At 43.8% G+C, this 23961-nt stretch overlaps 3 protein-coding genes across 6 annotated transcripts in view; 2 read left to right on the top strand and 1 right to left on the bottom strand.

Moving 5' to 3' along the window:
- The window catches only part of tent4b (terminal nucleotidyltransferase 4B), a 28879-nt gene extending 22126 nt beyond the window's left edge, over positions 1-6753 (top strand). Inside the window, exons 4-12 of the mRNA XM_076286913.1 lie at positions 1-112; positions 340-447; positions 1058-1186; positions 3533-3746; positions 4289-4415; positions 4627-4730; positions 4911-5098; positions 5493-5642; positions 6078-6753. The exon at positions 1-112 is cut by the window's left edge and continues 9 nt beyond it. Coding sequence (XP_076143028.1) covers positions 1-112; positions 340-447; positions 1058-1186; positions 3533-3746; positions 4289-4415; positions 4627-4730; positions 4911-5098; positions 5493-5642; positions 6078-6230 — 1285 coding nt within the window. The 3' untranslated portion in view covers positions 6231-6753. The remainder of the gene's footprint in view (positions 113-339; positions 448-1057; positions 1187-3532; positions 3747-4288; positions 4416-4626; positions 4731-4910; positions 5099-5492; positions 5643-6077) is intronic.
- Positions 1-23961, bottom strand: part of brd7 (bromodomain containing 7) — a 135532-nt gene that overhangs the window by 61772 nt on the left and 49799 nt on the right. The gene's annotated exons all lie outside the window — the stretch shown is intronic.
- adcy7 (adenylate cyclase 7) overlaps positions 10395-23961 on the top strand; it is a 50770-nt gene continuing 37203 nt past the window's right edge. For 2 of the 4 annotated variants that reach the window (XM_076286914.1, XM_076286917.1), the window contains exon 1: positions 10395-10555. The gene's annotated coding sequence lies outside the window, so the exon portion shown is untranslated. Of the gene's footprint in view, positions 10556-17744; positions 17947-19367; positions 19638-23961 lie in introns of those variants that run through there. The other 2 variants (XM_076286915.1, XM_076286916.1) reach the window with 2 other exon arrangements.

Below are 23961 nucleotides of genomic sequence, written 5' to 3' on the forward strand. Positions count from 1 at the left end.
TCTGGTGGTGTTTGGGAACTGGGACACGCTCCCCCTGTGGACGCTGGAGGAGGCCCTGCGCAGGAAGAACGTGGCCGACGAGAACTCCGTCAAAGTGCTGGATAAGGCCACGGTATGTATGCTCCTGAGCGCGTGTGTGTGTGTATACTTGCCAGTGTGGTGTGTGTAATGCATTCCCGTATGGAGTGTTAATTGCTCATGTGAGAAGCATTCTGTGTGTGTGTGTGTGTGTGTGTGAGAGAGTATGTCAACATGAATACCTGCTAAGTCACAGTTACAGTGCTGATCAAAGTTCCTGTCTGACTCAGCTTTAACCTGATTGGACGTTCCTTCGTCTAGGTGCCCATCATCAAGCTGACGGACTCGTACACTGAGGTCAAAGTGGACATCAGCTTTAACGTGCAAAACGGTGTCAAGGCCGCCCGCCTCATCAGAGACTTCAAGAAGGTGAGTGGGCGCTCGTGTCCAGTCTCCGGTGCTGAGCCCGGCATGACTACTGCGCTCCCTGCTGGTCACTATCAGAGCTGCAAAACACTGGCCTAGGATTAGTGAGAGCAGGAACCATAAGAAGAAACTCTATCAGAGTTTTAAAACACGATGCAAATAACATGTGAAAATCGACCTCTTACTGTTCTTGTGACCTAACTGGCAGAGCCACGTGGAAAAAGACATCACCATCATGTGCTTGATTCTCGAGGAGCTCCCACACATATTCAACGTTTATTTCATTTTCATTGGAAGACATGTTTACCTAATGATTGATTGGGAATGCATGTCCGAGGAATGGCAGTATCCACCGCACCCAGACTTGTCATCAATCCTACGTGCCATTCACTGTCACTGAACTCAGACACCTCAGCAACCAGACAAACAACACTAACACCACCACCACCAACAACAACAACAACAACAGCAACAAATATTTACTTCTCCACACCAAAGATGTCTCTCTTAGCACAACGTAATGCCCCACCTCCTCCACTAGAGGGTGCTGAAAGGAGATATGATTGTGCGGGACTGGCCTGAAATGTGTCTGTGTATGTATTTGTGTGTGTAGAAGTATCCTGTGCTTCCCAAGTTGGTTCTGGTGCTGAAGCAGTTCTTGCTGCAGCGGGACCTCAACGAGGTGTTCACCGGCGGCATCGGCTCCTACAGCCTCTTCCTCATGGCCGTGAGCTTCCTGCAGGTAGGCTTCACCTTCGTACGTCACCTGCCTTTCCTCCTAAAGACTCTGCACTACCATTCTCTGGTTATTTTATATCGTATGTAAGAGTGATCTTGATCGCTACTCTAAGGTCTGCTATTGCACTGTAGCTTGAAAATAATTTCTCATGCGTTTTTGGATGAAAAATGTCAGCTGAGTAAACTAGATGTACCGCAGAGCGGTACAAAATATGACCGCCGCCCAGTCCAGCACATTTTTACCACAAAAAGAAATCACGCTGAAAGGCCTATATGATTCTAACTGTCTCACTAAATTGCATTATCCACACTCAATTCTCACTGGTATCTGCTAGACAACAAGTACCAAAACATGATTAGTTCATAGATTTCACATGTAAAATTAATTTTATACAACCCCACCTCCATCTTGCCTGTTTATAATTCTGAGAAATTCTTGATTGTTTGTGTTATGTTTATGTTATGTGTGTGTGTGTGTGTGTGTGTGTGAGTGTGTGTGAGTGTGTGTGTGTGTGTGTGTGGGTGTGCGTGCGTGCTTGTGTTTGTGCCTGCGTATGTGCCTGTGCATGCAAGCGTACATATGTCTACTGTGTGAGTATGTGTCATACGTATGATTACTGTGAATGTATGTGTGTGTGTGTGTGTATCTGTGCACATGTGTGCACATGAAATGGGTTAACATGACCCCTGGAGGCAAACATACGGAAAAAAATGGTCATCCTAGGCCCTACAGTTCTCAAGATATTCACAGAGAACTGTGTCTGCCCTACCCTCCTTTCGGGGGGTCCAGTCCAGCGGGGGGGCTACAGATCAAAACGAAAAATGATGGTTCCATGCTATCCATGTGGGAGTACATGCCCACCAAGTTTCGTGTACCCCAGTCTTTCAGTGTCCCGGGAATCCTTGTTGGTGTATGTCACTAAATGTACACATAAATTATTTTATTGTAAGGCCCCCCATGAACAAAAGTACACAAAACTTGGCATGCATTCGGAGGGTGTCATAATGATCCTACACTTTTAATTTCGTGCAGTTTTGACCTTGTCAGCCAGAGATATTGTGATGAAAACACCTAATTTTTTGCTTTTTAATTTTTAACTAGGTGGCACTATACATGAAATAAGTGGTAATGGGATGGGTTGACATGCCCCCTTAAGACCAACATACATAAAAAAGATGGACCTCCTAGGCCCTACGGTTCTCGAGATATTCACAGAAAACTGTCTCCGGCCACCTACAGGCCAGTTGGTGTATAGTAACATAAATTAATTTATTGTGTGGCCCCCCATGAACGGAATTCCACAAAACTTGGCGTGCATACAGAGGGTGTCATAATGATCATACACTTCCAATTTCGTGCAGTTTTGACTATGTTAGGTCACAGATACCTTCAATTACACCTAATTTTTACTTTTTTGTGTTTAACTAGGTGGCGCTATACATGAAATGAGTGGTTATGGAATGGGTTGACATGGCCCCTTGAGATCAACATACAAAAAAAAAATGGTCCTCCTAAACCCCACGGTTTTCGAGATATTCACAGAAAACTGTGTCTGCCCTACCCTCCTTTCGGGGGGTCCAGTCAAGCGGGGGGGTTACAGATCAAAACGAAAAACGATGGTTCCATGCTATCCATGTGGGGTTACATGCCCACCAAGATTCGTGTACCCCGGTCTTTCAGTGTCCCGGGAATCATTGACGGAAATTTGGGCATGCAAAAAAGAAAAAAAAGAAAGAAAAAAAAATCTGACTAAACCTATATGACCGCCGCTTCGCTGTGCGGCCGTCATAATAAATGTAAAAAGACAAAACATGCAGGGAAATCAACCCACAACATGACAGTTCTGTATAAAGGAGGAATCGCTGAATATTGTCCCAACATAAAAGAGTTTTGCAGTACACACATCGGCATGAAGAGAGGACTTGTTTGTGACCATGAAAGAGAAGTGAGTGTCCCAGCATGATCTTTTTAGGATGAGGCATTCCAGGTGCAAGAACAGTGTCAGCCTTGTGACTAGTTTTGGAGCAATTACAATTTAATGTCCGCTTTGCACTAGGAGATGAAATCATTTTATCAAGCTCAGATGCTCAGATGTCTCTGACTCTGTGTTTACATTTGATTTGAAAAGTGAAAGAAACACCAAGATTGTTTTGTGCCCTAACTGCAGGGGTATATGATCAGGTCTTAGATAAACTTGAGAACAGAAAATACAGCAAATAACCTTCTATATAAAAAAGTTTTTTTATTTTTATATTTACTATTTTTAACTATTCATTAAAATTATATAAACAAGGCAATTTCTACGAGACGGTTTTCAAAGTTGTTGACTGGGGCCATTTGCTGTTGCAGATGCACTACAGGGAGGATGTGTCCAGCCCCAACACCAACATCGGCGTTCTGCTCATCGAGTTCTTCGAGCTCTACGGCCGGCATTTCAATTACCTGAAGACGGGCATCCGGATAAAGGATGGTGGCAGCTACGTGGCCAAAGACGAGGTGCAGAAGAGCATGCAGGACGGCTACCGGCCCTCCATGCTCTACATCGAGGACCCCCTGCAGCCAGGTGAGAACAGGCTCAGGCTTAACCCTTAAAGGTGTAGGTTTTTGAACATTCTAAGTTCCGCAACAATCGAAGGTTCTAAAATTCTATGTTGAATTTAATGAACCCAGATATTCTTTAGAACGTTAATTTACCAACAGTGTGACGGTACTCCTTTAAGGGTTAATGTCAGGGGAGTTTGGGTAGGGAAGGGATGAGCTCGCAGCACATGACGACATCCAAAGTCGCTTATGGTACTTTTAAGTCTAAACCACCTCCATGGTTGTTCAGTTGAATAATAGGTGTGAATTGATGTCTTATGAGTATCAGAAGGGCTGGTAAAAGCAGATGTAACAATGCTATTGACTATATTTTTGTATTGAGAGATAAGAGTAATGTTTATCAATTTTTGCAATTCGCAGCCCAAGTTCTTCATTTTTCGTCTGTATCTGGTTGACAGAAAGATGAACTTTGCTGGAAATTGTATGTTGGCTCTATATAGTCCCTTCCTTGTCTTGAGATTTGCATGTTTCTCTAACTTGTCTGACCTTCTTCGGTGGATGCAGGTAACGACGTGGGCCGCAGCTCGTATGGAGCCATGCAGGTCAAGCAGGCATTCGACTACGCTTACGTGGTGCTCAGCCACGCTGTCTCACCCATCGCCAAGTACTACCCCAACAACGAGACCGAGAGGTGAGAACCCTAAATCTGTGTACTATCTACAGCTATATCCCCACGTGGAGCAGACCCAAAATCGTAGCCTGCTCAGGCCTTTTCTGTCTCTTTTGGCCAGCATCTGGACTTTGATAATTAGTGTGCCTTTTTCAAATGTATGAAAGAGAACTGTAGTGCAGGAAACCAGAGTTTTTCTGATCGTAAAAGTCCTGATGTTTCTCTCTGACAGCATACTGGGGAGAATAATCCGGGTGACCCAGGAAGTGGCCGAATACAGGGACTGGATCAGCAAGCAGTGGGGGGCCCAGTCTCAGAATGAACCAGTCATCAACGGTAAACCTCTAGTTCTGTGGAGTTAAATGGGCAGAACACAAGAAAGTCTTTGTATTAAGCTGAACTAACTAATGTTACATGGCGTGATTGAACATTTGGATCACACAAAAAAAAATCCCTGAAGAGAGATAACCATGAGTGTCCTTTTATCCTGTTTCTTTTTGCCCTGGGCCATCACAGGAAATGATGTCACTCTGGAGCCCCAGCAACTAGACGAGTGCAACAACAACGTGTCGGAGGAGGCGGCGGTGCTGCCCTCCATGTCGCGCAGCAAGAGCTCCTCCAACTCCTCCACCCCTCCCTCGTCCCCCTCCTCATCACCCTCCACCTCGCCATCCTCCTCCACTGCCTCCAGCTCCAGTGATGGGGTGAGTTGACACACACACACACACACACACACACACACACGCACACAGTATGTGCATGCCCATGCTATACATCTATTCAAAGATAACACACTCACATACACACACACACACACACACACACACACACACACACACACACACACACACACACACAGTATGTGCATGCCCATGCTATACATCTATTCAAACATAACACACTCACATACACACTCACATACACACACACACACACATCTATTCAAAGATAACACACTCACACATACACACACAGGGACACACACGCACGTCCGTACACACATACATGTATCTTGTGCGTGTTGACTCATCAAGGCAGCGACGTGAAATTTGATTGGCGAGAGAAGTGTTTTTGAGGGCTGCGATTGGCTGTTTTTAGGACTCTGACGTGTCGCCCTGTAAGACGGTGAAGCAGCAGCCTGCACGCGGCCCCAGCACCCACAGGGAGAGCGCGGAGAGGGCACCCCCCAGCCACCGCACACAGCACCACTCCACTGCCAACCCCAGCACCAACAGCAAAGGCAACAAGGTAGGGAACCCGCAACACATCCGCCTCATGAAACACAACACAGCAGCTACATTTGGGAATGTACTTCAGACTTAATATTATCAAAGATTATATGTTATGTATATTATGTATATATTATATTTTGTATTATATACAAAATTAAGACTGGAATGCGTTGAACTTGTGGTGCCCCACCATGAAGTCCACACTGATGGATTGACAGATTGATTTTGCACATTTTTATGAGTATGTCCTGAATACAGTCCTGCAAATGTGGCATGCACAGTGTAAGCAATTTGATGGTGTGTGTGTGTGTGTGTGTGTGTGTGTGTGTGTGTGCTACATGTTGACTGAACTCTGATCATGGTGTGTGTACCAAATGTTGAGTGAACTGTGATCATGGCTGGTGCTTAACGAAAACAGCTGATCATGGTGTGTTGTCTTGTGTTTGTGCAGTCCAAACAGTACCGCCCGAACAAGGGCTCCCAAGGCCAGCAGAACTCCTCGTCCAGCAACAAGAGCCACCAAAGCAGCAAGCCACATCACCAGGGTAACAGCAAGAAGAGGAAACCACAGAGGGACGCTGCACATGAGGACCTGTGCAGATAGAGGGCGCTGTTTCCCACGCTCTCGCTTGCTCTCTCCTCTTCTACGACCTCTCGCCTCGCAGACTGAGCAACCCCGTGCAGTTCCCCTGCCCTCCTCTTGTCTTGGGAGGGGCTAGGAAGGGAGTGTGTGTGTGGAGGGGATGGGGGGAAGGCGTCTCTCTAGTGCTACGGTCACTTTCCTTTTTCTTCCTCTCTCTTTGCTGAGGGATGGACGACTTTTTATAGCAGAGAAAAAAAAAATATTAAAAAGAGGTAGAGTTCATGGGCGTGAACAGAAATCATGCAGGAGAGTCTCTTGTGTCCCTCACTGGCTTCTGTAGCACAGCTGTTGCCCTGGCGAGGAGCTGGCCCCTCTCACTTTTCCTTGTACGGCTCCCCTCAGTGGACAAACAGAGCGGTGGCCAGAGGGTTTACCGTGACCTACAGGAGCAATAACTGGAGCTCTGAAGTCTCTGCCTGACTGAGAACCTTTTAGAAAAAAAGCAAATAAAAGATTTAAATAAGTTTAAAAAAAAAAGAATAAATGACAAAAAGTTTTAAAACTGCTAAAATGTTGAACATATACACACAAGACTTTTTTTCTTAAAAAGGAAGACTGAGGAAAAAATGCAATCAATTAGATGGAAAACCTTAATTATGCATGAACATAGTTTTTTTTTTGTCCTTTTTTGAAGAGTGGATATCTTTTTGTCATGTAAAAAACAGGTTATACAAAGATTTGTACTTATGAAAATAGCAAAAATCTTTAAAAAAATCTAAAAAAGTAACAAAAAGACAAGTTTCGTACGAATTTCTACTTGATTACATGGATGCAAACACACTGTTTAGATGTCCACACTTACTCTGTGACTTGATAAGCGAAAGCTTTGGATAAATTGCCAACTTGTTCATCATCAGCATGTTTCACCTGTTGGTTGTCTGTGTGTGTGTGAGAGTGAGTGAGTGGTTGACAAGTTTGTGTGTTTGTGTGAAAGCAGGCAGTGGATATTCTCGCCAGGCCTGCATGCACATAGTCACTACTCTTCATAACTCACATAGTGAGTGCAGTATCTGTACAGTAACAGTTAAGGAAACAACAACGGTTCTTTTTATGTGTTTTTAAGGGGTATGAAAGCTAAATCATTTCTCGTTTCAGAACACTCTACAGTACTGTTTGCAATGTGTGTGACTGGGTGTTTGTGTGTGTACGAGAGCGGTCATACGAGTGGCTTGGTTCTTTTTTCCTTGGCAATTTACCATTTACATAAAGTGTTTGTAAATGTACTGGTATTTATTTTGTTGGAAATGAGAATGATTGATTGTTCACAACTCTAAATGAAAGTTGGAGTCCATGTGCCCCTATGTGTTGTGCAGCTTGACAGGAGGTTGGATTGTTGGGGGATTGCTGACAGTCAGGTGAAGTCGAAAGTGAGGCTGTGTCCAGGGAAGTCATGCGGGCACTTAAATGTTATTGGACAAGAATAGTTGGGGCTTGTGCACTGATTGGAAGTCTGTGTCAGCTGTGGAGCCTGTCTGGTCCATAAAGTGACACACTCTCTTTCTGAGCAACTGCCCACTATGTGTTCATGTTTGGCCCCATGACTTCCCTGAGTGCAGTTAAAAGAACTACTCATGGGCTCAAAGTTTACTATTTTTTTCTTTTTCTTTTCAGTGACCAAGTTACGTAAAAAAAGAATGATAAACACACGAATGAGACCATTTCTATGTTTTCAAAAAATGGGAAGTGAGTTGTACTCAACTTGTGGCTGGTCTACTTAAAAAGGGAGCTGTGTTTTTGGTTGATGCCATTTTTTCTTCATTCTTTCTTTTTTTTTTATTTCATACTGACAAAAAAATTATTTGTCTTCTTCGAAGTGTAATGCCATTCATCAGTTGACCAGTAGGTGGTGGTGTAAGTGTAAAAAAGAAACTGAGAGGAAAAAGTTGATCGATATGACACCCATGATGTTCAACTATGTGTTGACACGCAGGGTTTTTTTTTCTGTTTGTCTTGACAATTTGCTAAATGATTCCTGCTTAAGCCTTATGCACATGTATACACCTTACACCGTCTGTTATGGTAGCTCAGAGAACAATCAGTGGTATGCTGTGAGCAAAACCAAACGTGATAATCCTGTGATTACCAAAAAATAAGGACAAAAAAAAAGTGTTTCTCTAGTTTGGTCCCAAAGGAGTTTCACAACCAGTTGTCCTATCCCATCCCACCCCATCCTATCCCACTGCATCCCTGCCTCAGAAGGGTATTGTAAGCACTTGGCCAATGCCACCCCATCCCACTGCATCCCTGCCTCAGAAGGGTATTGTAAGCACTTGGCCAATGCCACCCCATCCCACTGCATCCCTGCCTCAGAAGGGTATTGTAAGCACGTGGCCCATGCCACCAAGAGACTGTAGTTATCTCTGTGAGAACATAGTTAATCCGAACTGTATCTGTGACAAACTACTTAAATCCATGCAATAAAAATAACCACAGCACAACTATCGAACAGGTGATACATTTACTATCCTATGTATAATATTCAGGATTTTATGACAAATGGTTGGCTTTTGTATTCCATAGGCTACAGTGGGGGGGGGGGGGGACACACGTTATATACTCTTATCTACTACTAAGGTTTATACTTCATGTCACTTAGCCTGTGGTTGCCTCTTAACATTATTTTAAGCATATATATTAAGTATGCTTAGTAAAATCCCAAAGTTTATGAGCGAATGGACCGCCCCATTGAAATGCCTCACACTTGACTTTGATGCCATTTTCTTTCTTAGAGGCACACATGACATAGGTAGCATTTTGCTGGTTAGCCTTCCAGCATCTTTAGGCCTCCTAGAGTGACTTTTCTAAACTACAAATGGTGTTTTACCATTTTTTCCTTTTGACAAGGATGCGTAGTTTAAAAGCAGGTCTTTGTTACTATAAAGCTTCTGTCTCATTCCTGAGCATCTTCCCAACACGTTCATCGCTTAAGTAGAGCCTACACTGGATCTCTGTGATGCTAGCTTTCTCAAGTTGACATACACATGTATGAGGAAAATCATCAGCAGGAGTTTTTCAGTTCTGGCTCAATCAGCTGGTTAAGGCCTTCGCTAGTTTGTGGAAAGGACCCAAGACTAGACCCCAATTGATTTCAATCAATTTTGCAGCCTTCAAGTACAAACCTAGTGATTCTAATCAATCTCACTTTTTTTGCAGCTTTCATCTCATTTTACAGTGCAAAGAGTCTTTTATTTTCTTTTATTTTTCTCCCCAAACCTCTTTTATTAGAGGTCGTGACAAACCTTGCAGTGCACACTTGGTTTCTTTCAGTGCTAAGTCAAGCTACAGTGCTGTATATTCCCTTACTTGTCCCTGGATCTGAATGTAATGTGTTTGTTCTGTTCTTCATGTAGGGACTTTTAATAGTATTATTGCTGCTAATAGATTTTGCCCTTGAACCAGAGTATACAAAAGTGGTGCCTATGGGCACAATGAACATGATGAAATTGTGGTACAGTTCATGTGAATGTTAATGTCAAAATTACTTCTGTTGGTCACTGAACCTATTGGCCCAAGGAAAATGCATTCTGTTGAAGATGACGTGAATACTTTTAGGTGGCACAAGTCTGAATCCAAATTTATGGAATACTTTCCATTTATATTTTGACCCAGTCTAATTTAAAATTCTTGGTATATTTATTAAATATTTGGGAACAGCTTAAATGCTCCTCTACTGCTACACTTTTGTTTTAGCCTATTTTTATTTTCAGACTTAATATTCCTGTTCAGATGTATCATTGTTCCTGTCGTATTTTTGAGGATACAGATATCTTTTGCATATACTATTTTTTGTGAGAATTTAAAACTAAAAAAAAAAAAAAAAACTTGAGAAAAAAATAAAATAAAACATTTGATTTAAGTGTCCAGCCCTTTGGAATTCAGGGCTACAATCAGAAGGAAGGTGTATATTATACAACAATAAAATGCACTTTAATATCAAATGACTCACATTGTCAAGTTTTTGCCTTTATCTTTGTGAAATGATTTGGAAAAGCACTGAATCTACATGACCTACCCATGTCACACATTTAATGATGTCAACTTCGTTGCACGAGGTGCGAGAAGAAGACTGAGGCGTGTCTGATTGAAACACATGAAGCAACGGGTTGCACTCTGCCGTTTCCGCATTCAGGAGGAAAGCAAAGCGCGGCCAGAACATGTTGCGAGTGGGACTGAGGACGAGGCAAATAGATCACTAGTTTGAGATAAATCAGTCCAACAGAGTTTATAGATGATCAACATCTGTTTTGCGGAATTTATCGTCAGCTACTGTGTCCGGACCCCAATGGGTAAGTTTGTAGCCCTGTGAGGATGGGTAGGCTACTTTTAACATGCGTTGCCCCCAAAATCCAGGCTACCTGTTGAACAGAGAGCGGTGAAATTTTGGTTGGTTGGACCAAAAAGGCAGTGGTAGGCTAGTTTCAGCAAAGAAACTGTTATCACCTGCGCTGGTCAGCTGTTATCTTGATATTGTAACAAGTCAACGCATTTGTTAAGGTAACTTGGACCAAAACCGTTATTAATCTCGATACAAATTTACCACATTATAGTTTGTCTAAAAAACAGAGATGCTTTATGCTATTACTCTAACTTGAATTTGGTCAAAAAAAATAGCCTATCTGTCCTGTCGCATGGACATTGCCTTGAACAAAACAGGCTATTTCTAACCCTCGATTTATTCTACCAAAAAGCGAAGAGTTGAGCCCACATTCTTGCACTTGTTTCCTATAACTATATTGTAGACTTGCTTCCGATTTTGTTAGCATTAGTCTATTTTGTTAAAATAGGGATGAGGTTTGGACTCGTATTTTTGCAGAAAGAAATAGGGTACATCAATAGGCTATACGTGCAATGGAAGATTATAGATTGGTCTTTTCTCAGTTGCGTGGAACACGTTCAGCAAATGTTTGTGTGACCTACCCAAATACAGTAGGACATTTGCATCAGCATGGATGGATGTTTCCCTCTTTTCCCCCCCAGAGCATCAATACAGACACTCTTGTGTGTGTAATGTGTATTTCCTCAGTTTTCTATGCTTGCCTTGCCTAATGAAATGGCTTTGTTGTGATGAATACTTGTGCGTAAACACTCAGATTAGGATGAGTGTTATGAATTGCATTACACTATTGCGCTATATAACGGAGGTGGGAGGGAGGGAAACCTTTGCATTTAGTATCCAAATAACGGCCCTTTTACAGCACAGGCAACTATTTGGTGAGGAGTAAACAACCTACTTGTACTGATAGGGCCGAGTTCCCAGATTAAGCCTCGTAGTAGAAGTTTCTTTTCTATGAGACCTTCATTGCAAATCTCCTATTAGTGCAGTAGGACTATAGACTGTCTTCTAGAATAGGAAAGGTGCAGGTGCATTGCAGAGACCACACACATTAGGTCATTCTTAGATTATCATCTTAGTATGATGCTGCACAATCATGCCACCTAGACCGTCAGTATTGCTCATCATAAAACAGACAATTCTGGAATTTGTGGGGTTTTTTTTAATCTCACAATAATCTTGTAATGTTATTGGTCCACACATATTTGTCTGCACGCCCATTTGTTTTGTGTGGAAGGACAGCCTTGGCCCTCTTCCCAAATGGGCCACCAGCACTATAGCACAGCACAGTGCTTTTTCAATGCAAACTACAGTTGACAAAATGTTACATGTTCATCTTTACAAAGAGCATGTTTTGGCATGTGACATGATGATCTGTGATTGCACATTATGCTCTGAGCTAGTGGTTGGACTCTTGCAGTTATGGGAAGATTGCCGTTGTTATGTGTCATAATTGTGGAGGCAATCTTATTGATTTTACAGTTTGGTGAATCTAGACAGAGGTTCACTGTTTAGTCGGCAGTTGCTGTGGAAGTACCAAAGACACGGTTTGTACCCCTGAATGTCTGTTGTGTGTCTTTTGAGTAGAATCAGAAAATGAGGCTAATACAATAGGATACAAATTGGTTTGTGGTCTCTGCCCATGCCTATGCTTGTGCGATGCACATTTCTGATTTGTTCCAGAAGTGACAACCTAATACACACAGATGTTGAGAACGATAACTGGAATAACGTGGAAAAACCAACGACATATTTAACAGTTGACTCAGCCTCGCTGAGAGAAAAGGAAGACACTTCCCAGTGTCTGCAACCAAAGTAAAGTCTTTCCACGTTAAGCCAGATGGATCACATAACAAAGGAGATCGGTGACTCTTGACATCTTAAAATATGTCTCACAGTGGCCACGGTTTACCGAGACCCTGGTCGGAACAGGCCATTTCGTCCAGAGCAAACCAGGGTGTGGGGATTCCCCTCTCTTCAGGCAGACCAAAAGATATACTTTTTTTTCCAGCATCCTGTTTCGAGCCATACCATCTCCTCGGCACCCTCCAGCTGTTTTGTCCGATGGACCCTGATCTCGGGAGCCTAAACTCCCTGCCGCTCCAGCTGCTTTGGTCTCAGAGAGTTCACACAGTCCTGGAGCTCTCCTTTCCTCCTTATCATGCTGTAGGAAAGGCGGGTCTTGCTGGCCATGTTTAAACTGCCTGTCTGGTCCAGATATGCTCGTGCAGATAGCTGAAGGAATGAGGTTGGGATGTGGAGAGGTGTGAGGGGGGGGGGGGGGGGGGTTCTGTTTTTCAAACCTTGTGTCTCTCCTCTGGCCTCGTGTTAAAGACTTCCTTCCTCCCACTCCAGCGAGAGTGGAGTCCTGGATCCTGCACTGGTCTTCCCTAAAGAGGAATGTTGCTTACTTCTAGACAGTTTTCAGGTTTTGAACACCTCCCCCAGTCGCCCATAGCTTCTTGTTGATACTGATACTTGTTGATGACTGGTGTACCACACTGGTAACTATGGCCTATGTAGCTAACAAGTTAATGTCGGGCTGTTTGATTATGGCTAAAATCATAATCACAGTAATTTTGGTCAATATTGAGATTGAAATTATTCAACACGATTACCCGTGCAGTGTTTCCACTAGTTTTTTCCCCTCAGCGGACATGAGCCTGTGCCGCTGGACACTCTGTGTTTTGATTAATGTAGATTTATGAGTCCAGTGAAGGGTGCCGGTGGATTTAGTGCCCTTACTTTCTAATCCTCTGACAATGCAGAGAAGCATGTGACATAACGCATCATGTGGTTTGTCCTGACTGCCGAGGCGCCCCACACACAGGCATCAGCTCTCTTTTGGTTTCCTTTCTCTTCTCTTCTCTTTGGGTGATCACACACACACACACACACGAACACACACACACACACACATACACGTATATGTGCGAACACACACACACACGAACACACACACACATACACGTATATGTGCGCACACACACACACACACACATACACAGACATACACACTCATATTCTCTTTCTTGTTTTTGTTCTCACTGACTGTCTGTCTCTCTCTCTGTCTGTCTCCGAGGTCCATGCGTATCCTAAATGGGGGTTTAAAAACACAGATCTTGACAGATCTTTTTTACTCAGAGTGCACAGAATCCACAGCCTAATGCTTCAAAGAGACATTAGAGCCTAAAAAAACTGAAATAATCACTTAACCCCATTTGAATGCTTCATTGGCTTCAGGCTATTCAAACTATCAAATGTCCAGTAAAAGGTGGCCATCTGTGCCCTTTTGTATGAATCATGGATGGCTAGACATCACACAGTGTTGTAATGTAGTTTTGAGAAGTACAACGGTGAGGGGTCCTTTTGTTATTGATGGGCAAGGCACAGTTAGCACCTTTGGTCTTTTGTCTTGCATTGCTTATGCGATCTGTTTTTAATGTGTCCCATGGCAAGCCCTTATCTCTGAAGAATATATATACACGGGTTTCCCGTTTACCAACAAAACTAGATGCGCACGCAGCCGTGAGGCAGAAGACGCTTGGTGGCCGTCCACAACGTTATAAACTTAACCTAAATATTTTTTAGGTTAAGTTAATTTTTTTGTATACCCCTGTTGTCTCAATGATAATAACATCTCATTTCAGACTATATTTCAAAGTTTGACGTTCATTTGGATTATTAATATAACATCGTATTTTGTCATTTTTGGCGAAGACATGCATTCCGTTAGGGATATTGAACATATTTAACATTCTCTAACCATCGTGATTTCGAATTGGTGCAGTTTTCAGCACAAAAACTCATTTTATTCTTTTGCTCTTTTGCATTGCTCTATGCTGTTCTATGGTGCTTTCTGCCTCTTGGTTGCGCACACATGTTTTCGTGATGTTCCATAGAAATCCATGTATATATATTATTTTTTGGCCTTTTTTATGCCTTTAATGACAGGAAGTGAGTGGGAGAGAGAGAGTCGGGGTGGGATCCGGAAAGGACCACGGGGTGGGAATCGAACCCAGACCGCTGGCGTACGGTGCAGGTGCCCCAGCTAGTCGCGCCACGGCCGGGGCCAGCCCTTATCTCTGGACTTGGCTTTAAGCTCACAGGGTAGAGCTGAGGTCACCTTTTTGGGCTTAAGTCTTCGCCAAACCTTCCCTGATTTCCTTCTTCATTGTTTTGTGGTGGATGTAGGGAGTCTCCGTCAAAAATAAAAGTAATCGGGGTTAACTGTCAGTCAGATACTCATCATGTGTGACATTGCACATGCTGAAACACAATGGCAGAAAATGTGGGCTAATGGCAGACATATGCAGCTCAAGAGAGAGACCACTCAGACCACGGCACGTTTTTCTGATGTGACGTTCGAATGAGTTAATGGTCATATTCAAAATTAAGAGACCACTGCAACTCATTCGATTGTCACTCAGCAACCGTAGGATGACATCAGAAAAATGTGCAGTGGTCTGTACTGTTTACTCTTCTTCATTAGCACTTCACACTGTGGAGTAATTCAGTCATTAACACTATTCATGTATTTGTTTCAGGCTGTCTATAAGTAACACAGCAGGTGTTTAGCTTCTGAAAGGCGCTCTAAGCCAGCATTTCAGTTTGTTCTGTTCACCATTGTTCCTACTGCACCTAGTAGCGGCTGCTGCACTGTTTCATTGTCTTGATTTTAGTCAGGTAGCCTACACCACAACAGCCATAGAATGAGCTAGTTATAGTGGAAGTTGCCACAGCACTTTTACATCTGGTTAGTCAAGTCCCACATCATCATTGCTCGCTTTTCTGTCTGTCTTAAAGTTTCTCCACATTGTGACTAAGACTAAGAAGGAACACGTGGTGCTCGATCCTCGGACTGTCCCAAGCACGTGGTAGTATTTCACTGTGATATACTGACACAATTAAAGTAAAACAGGACAAATTAATTTCCTCTGCTCTGCTGTAGGGTTAGTGAACAGCTTGCTGGCTTCCAGGGCTTGCACTCTAACAAATGCTCAGCTCAGATGGCTAATTTCACTCTGTTTATTTAATGTCCCACTCCACCGGTGCTGATGACAGCCACAGTCTCTCAGCGGCATGAGAGAGACACAGACGAGCCCTTCAGTGTGTGTGTGTGTGTGGACAGTGGAAAAGGCTACGGCCGTTTCTCTGGGGCTGCTGATGCAGTATATTAGTGGCTGCTGAGTGCTGTGATCTTTGTCCGTCTATTGGCCAGATGTCTGTCCATTTCTTTGGACTTTTGTCTCGTCTTAGCCTGCTGGACCAGAACGTCTGCATGTGAAGTGATTAGTCTGAGCACAAGAGGGGGGGGGGGGGGGGGGAGTGAAGGTCAGGTGTGTGGGCAAAATGACCCCCGAGAAATGCTTTTACAACTGTCAGCTATCACATAGTTAGGACATCTTAAGTAGGGCCTAAACACTATGAGCAACAGGTGGTCTGGAAAATAATTTGTTCACAAGGGCATCAAAAGGTATGTTGTTTTCTGTCTCTGGGTTTGATATTACAATGGTCTTGTTTACGCCTGCATTGTCCCTTCAGTAGTCCTCTTCACAGTGTAGGATATGTACAAAATCTGTATGAATATAGGCCTGTGTATAAAAACACGAGGTTTTGGTTCCAGAAGAGGCTTTGGCAGTGAGTGAGTTTGTGGAGGCTGTTCTCTCCTCTCCACTCCACTCTTCTCCTCTACCCTCTCCTCATGTGATGAAGTGAGGAAGGCTGGACTGGAGTTTGCTGTGTTCGAGTAAGAGAGTTGTTATGTAAGGCGGCTTACATGCCTTTACATATTTTAAATGGAGGATTTGCCTTTTGACCCTTATGACTTCAAATTGTCCTGAGAGCTGAAGTCTAATCAGAGGAATGGTAGCTTTCAGGGAGTGTCAAGTCATGGACGATAGAACACCGGTTGAACTTGTTTAAAGGACAAATTTCATGGACACTTGTCTAAAGATTAACACTGGCTTTTGCATATTAAAATAACATGTGTATCATTAACATCAAGCCCCTTTCAGTGTTGTTGTATACTATAGAGAGATGTTTGCATTCAGTGTGTGGCCCATGGGGGATGGATGCTATGAAGGAATAGAGAGGCATTAGCATCTCTGTGAAAGCTCTTAATAGGTTACAACCTAATAGGCATAGGTTACAACCTGAACCTGCATGACTTATGACTTGTTGTGCGTAATAGAATAAACTCTTGTATACTACTCTCTTGTATAATGTTTTTGCAGGCATTTAATTTATTTTGTTGTACCACATTATCTATCCTCATGTTTGCCAGAGGAATTTACTACTCTTGTGTGTAGTAGCTGTTTCTAAAGGGGGTGATGACCTTCTACAGCAGTGTGTAGCTGGTGCAGTCAGACATTCCCATGGGAATGCTGCAAATTGTAAAGGTCTCAGGGAACTGTACTGTGTTGAGTCTTCTAAATGATGGAAGATTAAACAAGGAATGAGGAAAATAACAGGACATTCCCATTCCTTATTACATTTTTTCTGCAGCCAGTTTCATATGATAATTTCCATCCATTTTGGCAAACAGAGAATCTCTAGGAATGTCTCACATGCCGATGAATGCCCTGCGTTCCATACATGTGGAACCATTGTTCCTCTGCAATGGCTTTCAGGTGTGGGCTCGTAGTTGATTGGTGCATTGGTGATGTGCTGATCTGGTGCTTCACAGTAATCAGACCCTCAGCTGCAAAAGAGGCTCTTCACTTTTATTGTGCGATTAATTGTTCTATTTCCAAGGTGCCACCCCCCTCCCACGGTCCTTGTGGAAACCACTAGCCAGAATGTACCGTTGCACGACGAGGCGAAAAGCACCTCTATCCAGACCGGTAGTGCACATTCCACAACACACACAAAAAATGTGAATCTGATTTGCGAATTTGTTTGTATTCATTCGGTTTGTGTTCTGTTCTGTTTGTCTGTGAAAGCTATAGAATGTATGAGTGTATGGTTCTACTATATGACGTGTGTGTGTGTGTGTGTGTGTGTGTGTGTGTGTGTGTGTGTTTTGTGCGAATCGGAGTGGGTATTCTTTGTCTCACTTTTTATGGCATTTGTTTGTGTTGGCAGTGCGAGGGCGTTGTGTAATGTCGATGACAGCGCCCCAACTGGATAAGTGCTGTTGAGGATGTGAAGTGAACCTTGCTTTTTTTTTCATTCCGAACCTTACTGCTTTCGCTAGTCTGCACTCTATGGCTTCACCAACAAGGAGTGCTGTACGCATTTGCTCAAACAAGGGATGCAGACACTTTTAGAGCCATGTATCCAAAGGGTTTGCTTCCAAATGAACATAAGAGGCGAGACTACTAGGAATCGCCAGTCATAATGGTGAGTATTGTCATGTGATTTCGCTTTGCTATCTTAATGACATTACCTTGAGTCTGTCCATTCAGGGCCCCCTTTATGGCATTGTGTTCTTGTGCGTCGGGCTCTTGGATGATGTGAATGCGCTGTGGGTTTGTACATAAGAGGCTCTGACCGTATAACGTAAGACGGGCACATCTTCATGTTTATTTCAGTAATCCCCATTTCTGCTAATGGAACATTATTTTATGATGATGGGCATTTTATTGGGTTAAGGTTTTAGTGGTTGGTGAGACACTAAGGTGGATAATGGAGGGGGAGAGTGAGGGAAACGTTATCCCGGCTCTCCGGTTTCTTGGGATTGCTGGCTCCACTGGTTTCTGCTGTAGGCAGTGCCACTGATGTTGCAGGGAATTTGGAGGATTACATGCGTCGGGTGAAGTGTGTCTGTGTGTGTGTGTGTGCGTGTGTGTGCGCGTGTGTGTCTGTGTGTGTGTGTGTGTGTGTGTACGCCTCTCCAAGCTGGGCAGTGTCCTTGGTGCCTTGTAGAGCTTTCTTTTGAACACAAGTCTTCAATACCCCCATTGGTGCTGCAGTATTTTCTTTAAAATGGATTCAATCCACCCTTTTGTTATTGATGATGAGAATAGAATGGAAACATAACTGTGTGATCCATGTTTCTGTGGTTTGGTGCTCTTATGTTTGTCTAATTTGACCATACTGCACAAAATTGAAATTATGTGGTGTATAGTAAAGCACACGAGACTTGGAATGTTTTTTTTGTGGTACCCATTCACCCCGGTCATTTTGCTCTGGGTAAGATGATAAGGGCAAACCTTACTGTACAAACCAATGGATTTGTCTGGTTTTTTTTAGATTGTGGCTTGCAGTGACCAACAATATAATATGAAGCAATGTCCAGTCAAAAGGAGAATGAATTCTTTTTCCTCCTTCACAGAAAACTTGCAGAAGCTCCTTTCGACAGTACCGCCCTAGCAGTGTTGCTAAGGAAATGAGTCACAGTTGTCAAGGAAATGGACTGGTTTGTGGTTAGCTTGAGTAGATCTGTCACAGTCCAAGGTTGACTTTGATGCAAAGATACACACACTGTGGTGGTAGTGTTTGTCTCGAGTGAAAAAGAACCATCATCTCATAAACATCTGACTTTTATGTGAGTTTGAAATGAATGGCCTCGTTACACAACTCACAGGGCACACTTTCAGATTTAACAGTCTCTTAAAGAAGCTAACATCAAAAGCACAATGTATATCATGGACTTTCTTAAAAGCATATCCAAAGACTTACTCATGCCAAAGCTCATTTGATGTGACTTTTCCCTCTTCCCTCTGTTTGTAGAAAGAAAGAGTAAGGTGTGTATTAGCACACATTTTAACACACAACACTCTGTATGTTTGTGTAATCTGTTCCCTTCTCGTAAGGTGGTGTGCTGCTAGACTCCGGGAGCTCTGGCTCGACTCCAGACATAGACAAGTTCAAGCCTAGACTTGCTCAGCTGAGTGATGCAAGCGCTTGTGGAGGGAGACTTGTCCGAACCCCTCATTGTGGTGCGTTTTAGTCAGAAAAGGTGTGTTTGCTGACGCTGGCTGATGTCATGTACGGGCCGAGAACGCGGTTCTCCCGATGTCGGGAGGCTGTCGTGCGAAGTTCCTCGGCGCACAGGATGCTGTAAATGCTGTGAGTTTGGGAGCCATGAGGTGAGTTGGAACACTTGTGCTAGTTTGGCATCCAGGCTTCAGACTGGCTCAGACTGCACTATGCCGACGCACAGGGACATGCTTGTGAGTGTGTGGCCCTCTGGTAATAGTATATATGTGAGCGAGAGAGGGAGGGAAGGGATCAGCTCTCGCTCCATGGCATGCTTCTGTGGGAGGAGTTGGCTCGGGTCAGGGAGTCAGGCGTATGTATACCTCGCAAATTATGGCTTTTCTGTCTAATCTCATAAACACAGCATAGAACGGCAGGTGTCTATGTGATGCGATGTGCCTCATGTATCTCTGAGAGCAAGAGGGAGGGAGGGAAAGGATGACGGGGGATGAATTGTTAAGTAGCCTACATGGGCAGACGATGATATTCCTCTCTGCGCTCTCTCACTTTCTTTCTCTCTCTCTCTCTGTCTGTCTGTCTGTCTCTCTCTCTTTCTCTGTCTGTCTGTCTCTCTCTCTCTCTCTCTCTCTCTCTCTCTCTCTCCTCACCTGCACAGTTGCGTGTATGGGAGAGTGTCCCTCAGTTCAGTGGAGCCCCAAACACAGAGGGGCTCTTTGTGATGGAGAAAAGTGATGGATGGAGAGCGCAGCTCCATTTTGGCTAATGATCAACTGCCGCCCAGCATCGGAGCTCAGAACTGGGACCCGCTGTTTGTTTACAGCAGGGGATGTGTCTGTGAACAGAGTCATTTATCTTGTTGGTAACTAAATAGTGCTTCCTCTTTTTATACCAAAGAAACAAAATCAGTTTCAGTTCGACATGGCTTTTAAGAAATGTCTCATGTTGATCCTGCATGTCGTAGTTATTTAGCACCTGTGTTGAGCAGGGAAGTGGTGCCTTGGAGAGTCCTGTGGTCTGGGGGCCAACTTGAAAGGGAGATCCGTAATGGATTTCCCTCCACACTATCCTTTAGCCATTCTTCCTGACCTCTCCCTCTTTTTCACTCTTTCACTGGTTCTTTCTCTTTTTCTTTTTCTCTTCCTTTTGTTCTTTCCCTTCTCTGTGTTTCTGTAACAGAGATTACTCACAGACTGTGACAGTCATGGAAATAGATTGACATCAGATTTAATAGCAGTAAGACAGTCTGACCCACACTCATTGGTCTGAGCGTTAAGCTTTTTTTTTAAAGACCCTGTTGCATAATGCCTTTTGTAGAGAATACAGTAGGTCTCTCTCTCACTCTCTCTTTGTCTGTCTATACTTTTGGTCTTTCTCATAGGGTACTCTTACTCTTTCCAGTAGTAACATACACAATAAATAACAATAAGGTGCAAATCAGTCTTATAATGGGATGTGTTTGTTAAGGGATATGGTCATATCTCCCACTGATTGGCATGTCTAACCAGCATGTCTGCCCAGCCTTTCTCAAGGGCAACCCCCCCCCCTTCCCTTTACCCCAGGGGGCAGCCAGGACAAGGGGGCTGTTCTGACTACCGACTCCTTTACCGTGACACAAAGACGCTCAGGAAGGGTACCGCCTGCTCCTTCCAGACATTCCTGGCCGTGCGGTGGCGAGACTTGAGCCATTTTGGTTGCATTCCACGGTGCGCTGCAGCGGACGCTGGAGAGCGGTGTAACCTTAGCCCCGCGCAGTTTCGGGGGCGAAGCCCAGACAAGGGGCGCTTTCAGAGAGCAGGGCAGGAGAGCTGGTGAGCGGAAAGGCAGAGAGACCAAGTGAAGCTCCACTCTGCTCTCCGCAGCTTTTTCGAGAGAGAGAGAGCTCACAAAACAACAAGGACCAGCTAATTAGGCTCCGAAAGGAGGAAGAGATCAATACCTGTAATGCCGCTGGGTGATGAGATTGAGATTGAAAGAGCCGGTCATTAGCAGAGAGAAGACTCATGCAGATCCAATGTGGAAATAATGGGTGTCACACCTTAAAATTGACCATCTTGATAATAACCCTTAATGGCACAGGGTGCACCATTGTCTGGCTGGGTGCTGTTATGCCATCAGGGCTTCCAGCCTCTCACTCTGCTCACTCCCTGTGGAGACATTTTGTGTAATGTGATCCCCCTCCCCCCAACCCCCCAGACTACCCCCCCCCCCCCAAGTGCATGGGGCAGTGCATGCGTCATCCTCTGTCTGGAGCGCTCTGTAATAAGCCACAACTATAATTGGGGGGGATGTGGAGGGCAGGGGGGGGGTGGCTAAACATTCTGCTCGGCACAAATCATTTGGTCTCGACCTTGCGTGGGTGTAATTTTCGCTGCAATGGGCTGCCAGTAAAGAGGCTAAGGCTGTCGTCATTTATTATATTTTTCAGCAGACTACACCTCATCAAAGTCATTGTCGGATTGTTACAGTGTGTAGACGTAGTAGGGCATCTCCTAGCAATGATGGCGACTCCTCACACACTGTCAGTAGCTGTCAGTAGCCGTCAGTAGCCGTCAGTAGCTGCAACTCTTGGTGTGCAGGTGGGAGGAGGCCCTGGTAAGGCACCATGCGTTATAGTGCAGCAGATTAATGGCATATTTCAAGAGAATCGTTCAAATTGGTATAGAAGCATGAAATTTGGCACAGATACTCTCTAAGGGTCACGTTTTGGGAAAAAGGCGCTGGCCACCCAAAAATTCAACGTGGCGGCCATTTTTTCAAGATGGCCGCTATTTCTGTCAAATGTCATTATGTCAATCGTTCAAACAGTGATGTAGGCATAACATTTTGTGAAAATACTCTCTTAAGAATGTTTTTTTTTGGAAAATGTGCTTGTCCCTCAAAAATTCAAGATGGCAACCATTTTTCAAGATGGCAGCCATTTCTCTTGAATCCTTACATCAATTTTTCAAATGGTGATGCTATATGTAGTTAGATAGCTGCACCTGAATTGACAGGTTGTGCCAGCACGGGAGAGCCGAGCCAAGGGTAAGCGGGCAATACATGAAGGTTTACAGATCACACGGGACTTAAATGGCACTGGATGAATGATCTGGCTAGGTGTAGGTGACCCGAACCTAGTTGTATCCCATACTTGAATGTGTACTATGTCTATGATTGAGGTGGTAAAAAGATAACCCCTCGGCCTTAATCAGACAACAATCCCCCAAAATGGCAAATGAAAATCCCATGTCAGTCAAGAGATCAACTGATTGAATGATATGTTGTCTTTTTCAGACAGACACAAAGGAACCCCTCCTATCACCACCTACCCATCATGTTTCTCAACATGATGGCTATAAAAAGAATGCCACCAACATTCCACTCTTTCACAATAGTGACCTGGAGATCCTTGAGAAGTTTGTGGTCCTGCTGTATGATCGATCAAGCACAGCTGTCAGTGTAGATGAGACAGGGCACAACCTCTCAAGCTCAGGCTGGACACTCTAACCACAAGGCCTTTGAGCTGGTAAAAATGTAAAATATATTATTTTTTCAATCCTTCCTTTTAACTCAGTCCCAACAGAGTACACTATTAAAGCAACACTCACTTTGAAAAATGCCTTGAATTTTTGCAATTGCCTTTTTCTAAAAGTGTGGCCGTTGCATGTTGCATGTTGCATGTGTGCATCAGTGTACTTAGTACCGAAATGATGGCCATCTTAGAAAAGGTCTCCATCTTGAATTTTTTATTGGCCATCCAGTTTTTTCAAAAAGTGGCCTTAACAGAATATTTGTGGCATATTTTCTGTATCACTTTTTGGAAACAGTGGCAATGAACATAGGACAGGAATGGCAGCCATCTGGAAAAATGGTTTCCATCCTGATTTCTTGAGAGACACATACCTTTTCCCAAAAGAGTGTTCCTTGAAGAGTTAATTTTATGCTTGCATCACCATTTGAACAATTGAAATGATTAATATTCGACAGGAATGGTGGTCATCTTTAAAAATGGTGGCCATCTTGAATTTTTCAGGGACAAGCATTTTTTTCCCATTAACATTTCCTTTAGAGAGTATTTGTATCAAATTATATGCTTAAATCACTGTTTGAATAATTGATATAATAAGCATTGAATAGCAATGGCGGCCATCTTGAAAAATGGCTGCCATATTGAATTTTTGAGTGGCCAGCGCCTTTTTCCAAAATAGTGGCCCTTAGAGAGTATCTGTGCCAAATTTCATGCTTCTATACCAAAGTGAACGATTTTTTTACTAATCTGCTGCACTATTAGCTAAGGTCATGTCATGGGTGCCGGTGGTTGGGGGTGGATGAAAGTGTGGTCTGTGGCACCTGGGTGCCCGGGCAGCAGACCAAGCACAAGCAGCTGACGGTCCTGATGGCTTACTCTGATGATGTACTCTCTCTCTCCTCTGGTATGGTCGGTCACCGTTCTCCCGGTCTCGTCCCGGTCGTTTGTCTGGGCAGGGCTGACAG

This window comes from Alosa pseudoharengus, unplaced genomic scaffold, assembly GCF_046254945.1.
Source record: "Alosa pseudoharengus isolate Yale_2024_CS ecotype anadromous, Long Island Sound unplaced genomic scaffold, YU_APseudo_1.1 YU_APseudo_1.1_scf_16, whole genome shotgun sequence".
Lineage (NCBI taxonomy): Eukaryota > Metazoa > Chordata > Actinopteri > Clupeiformes > Clupeidae > Alosa > Alosa pseudoharengus.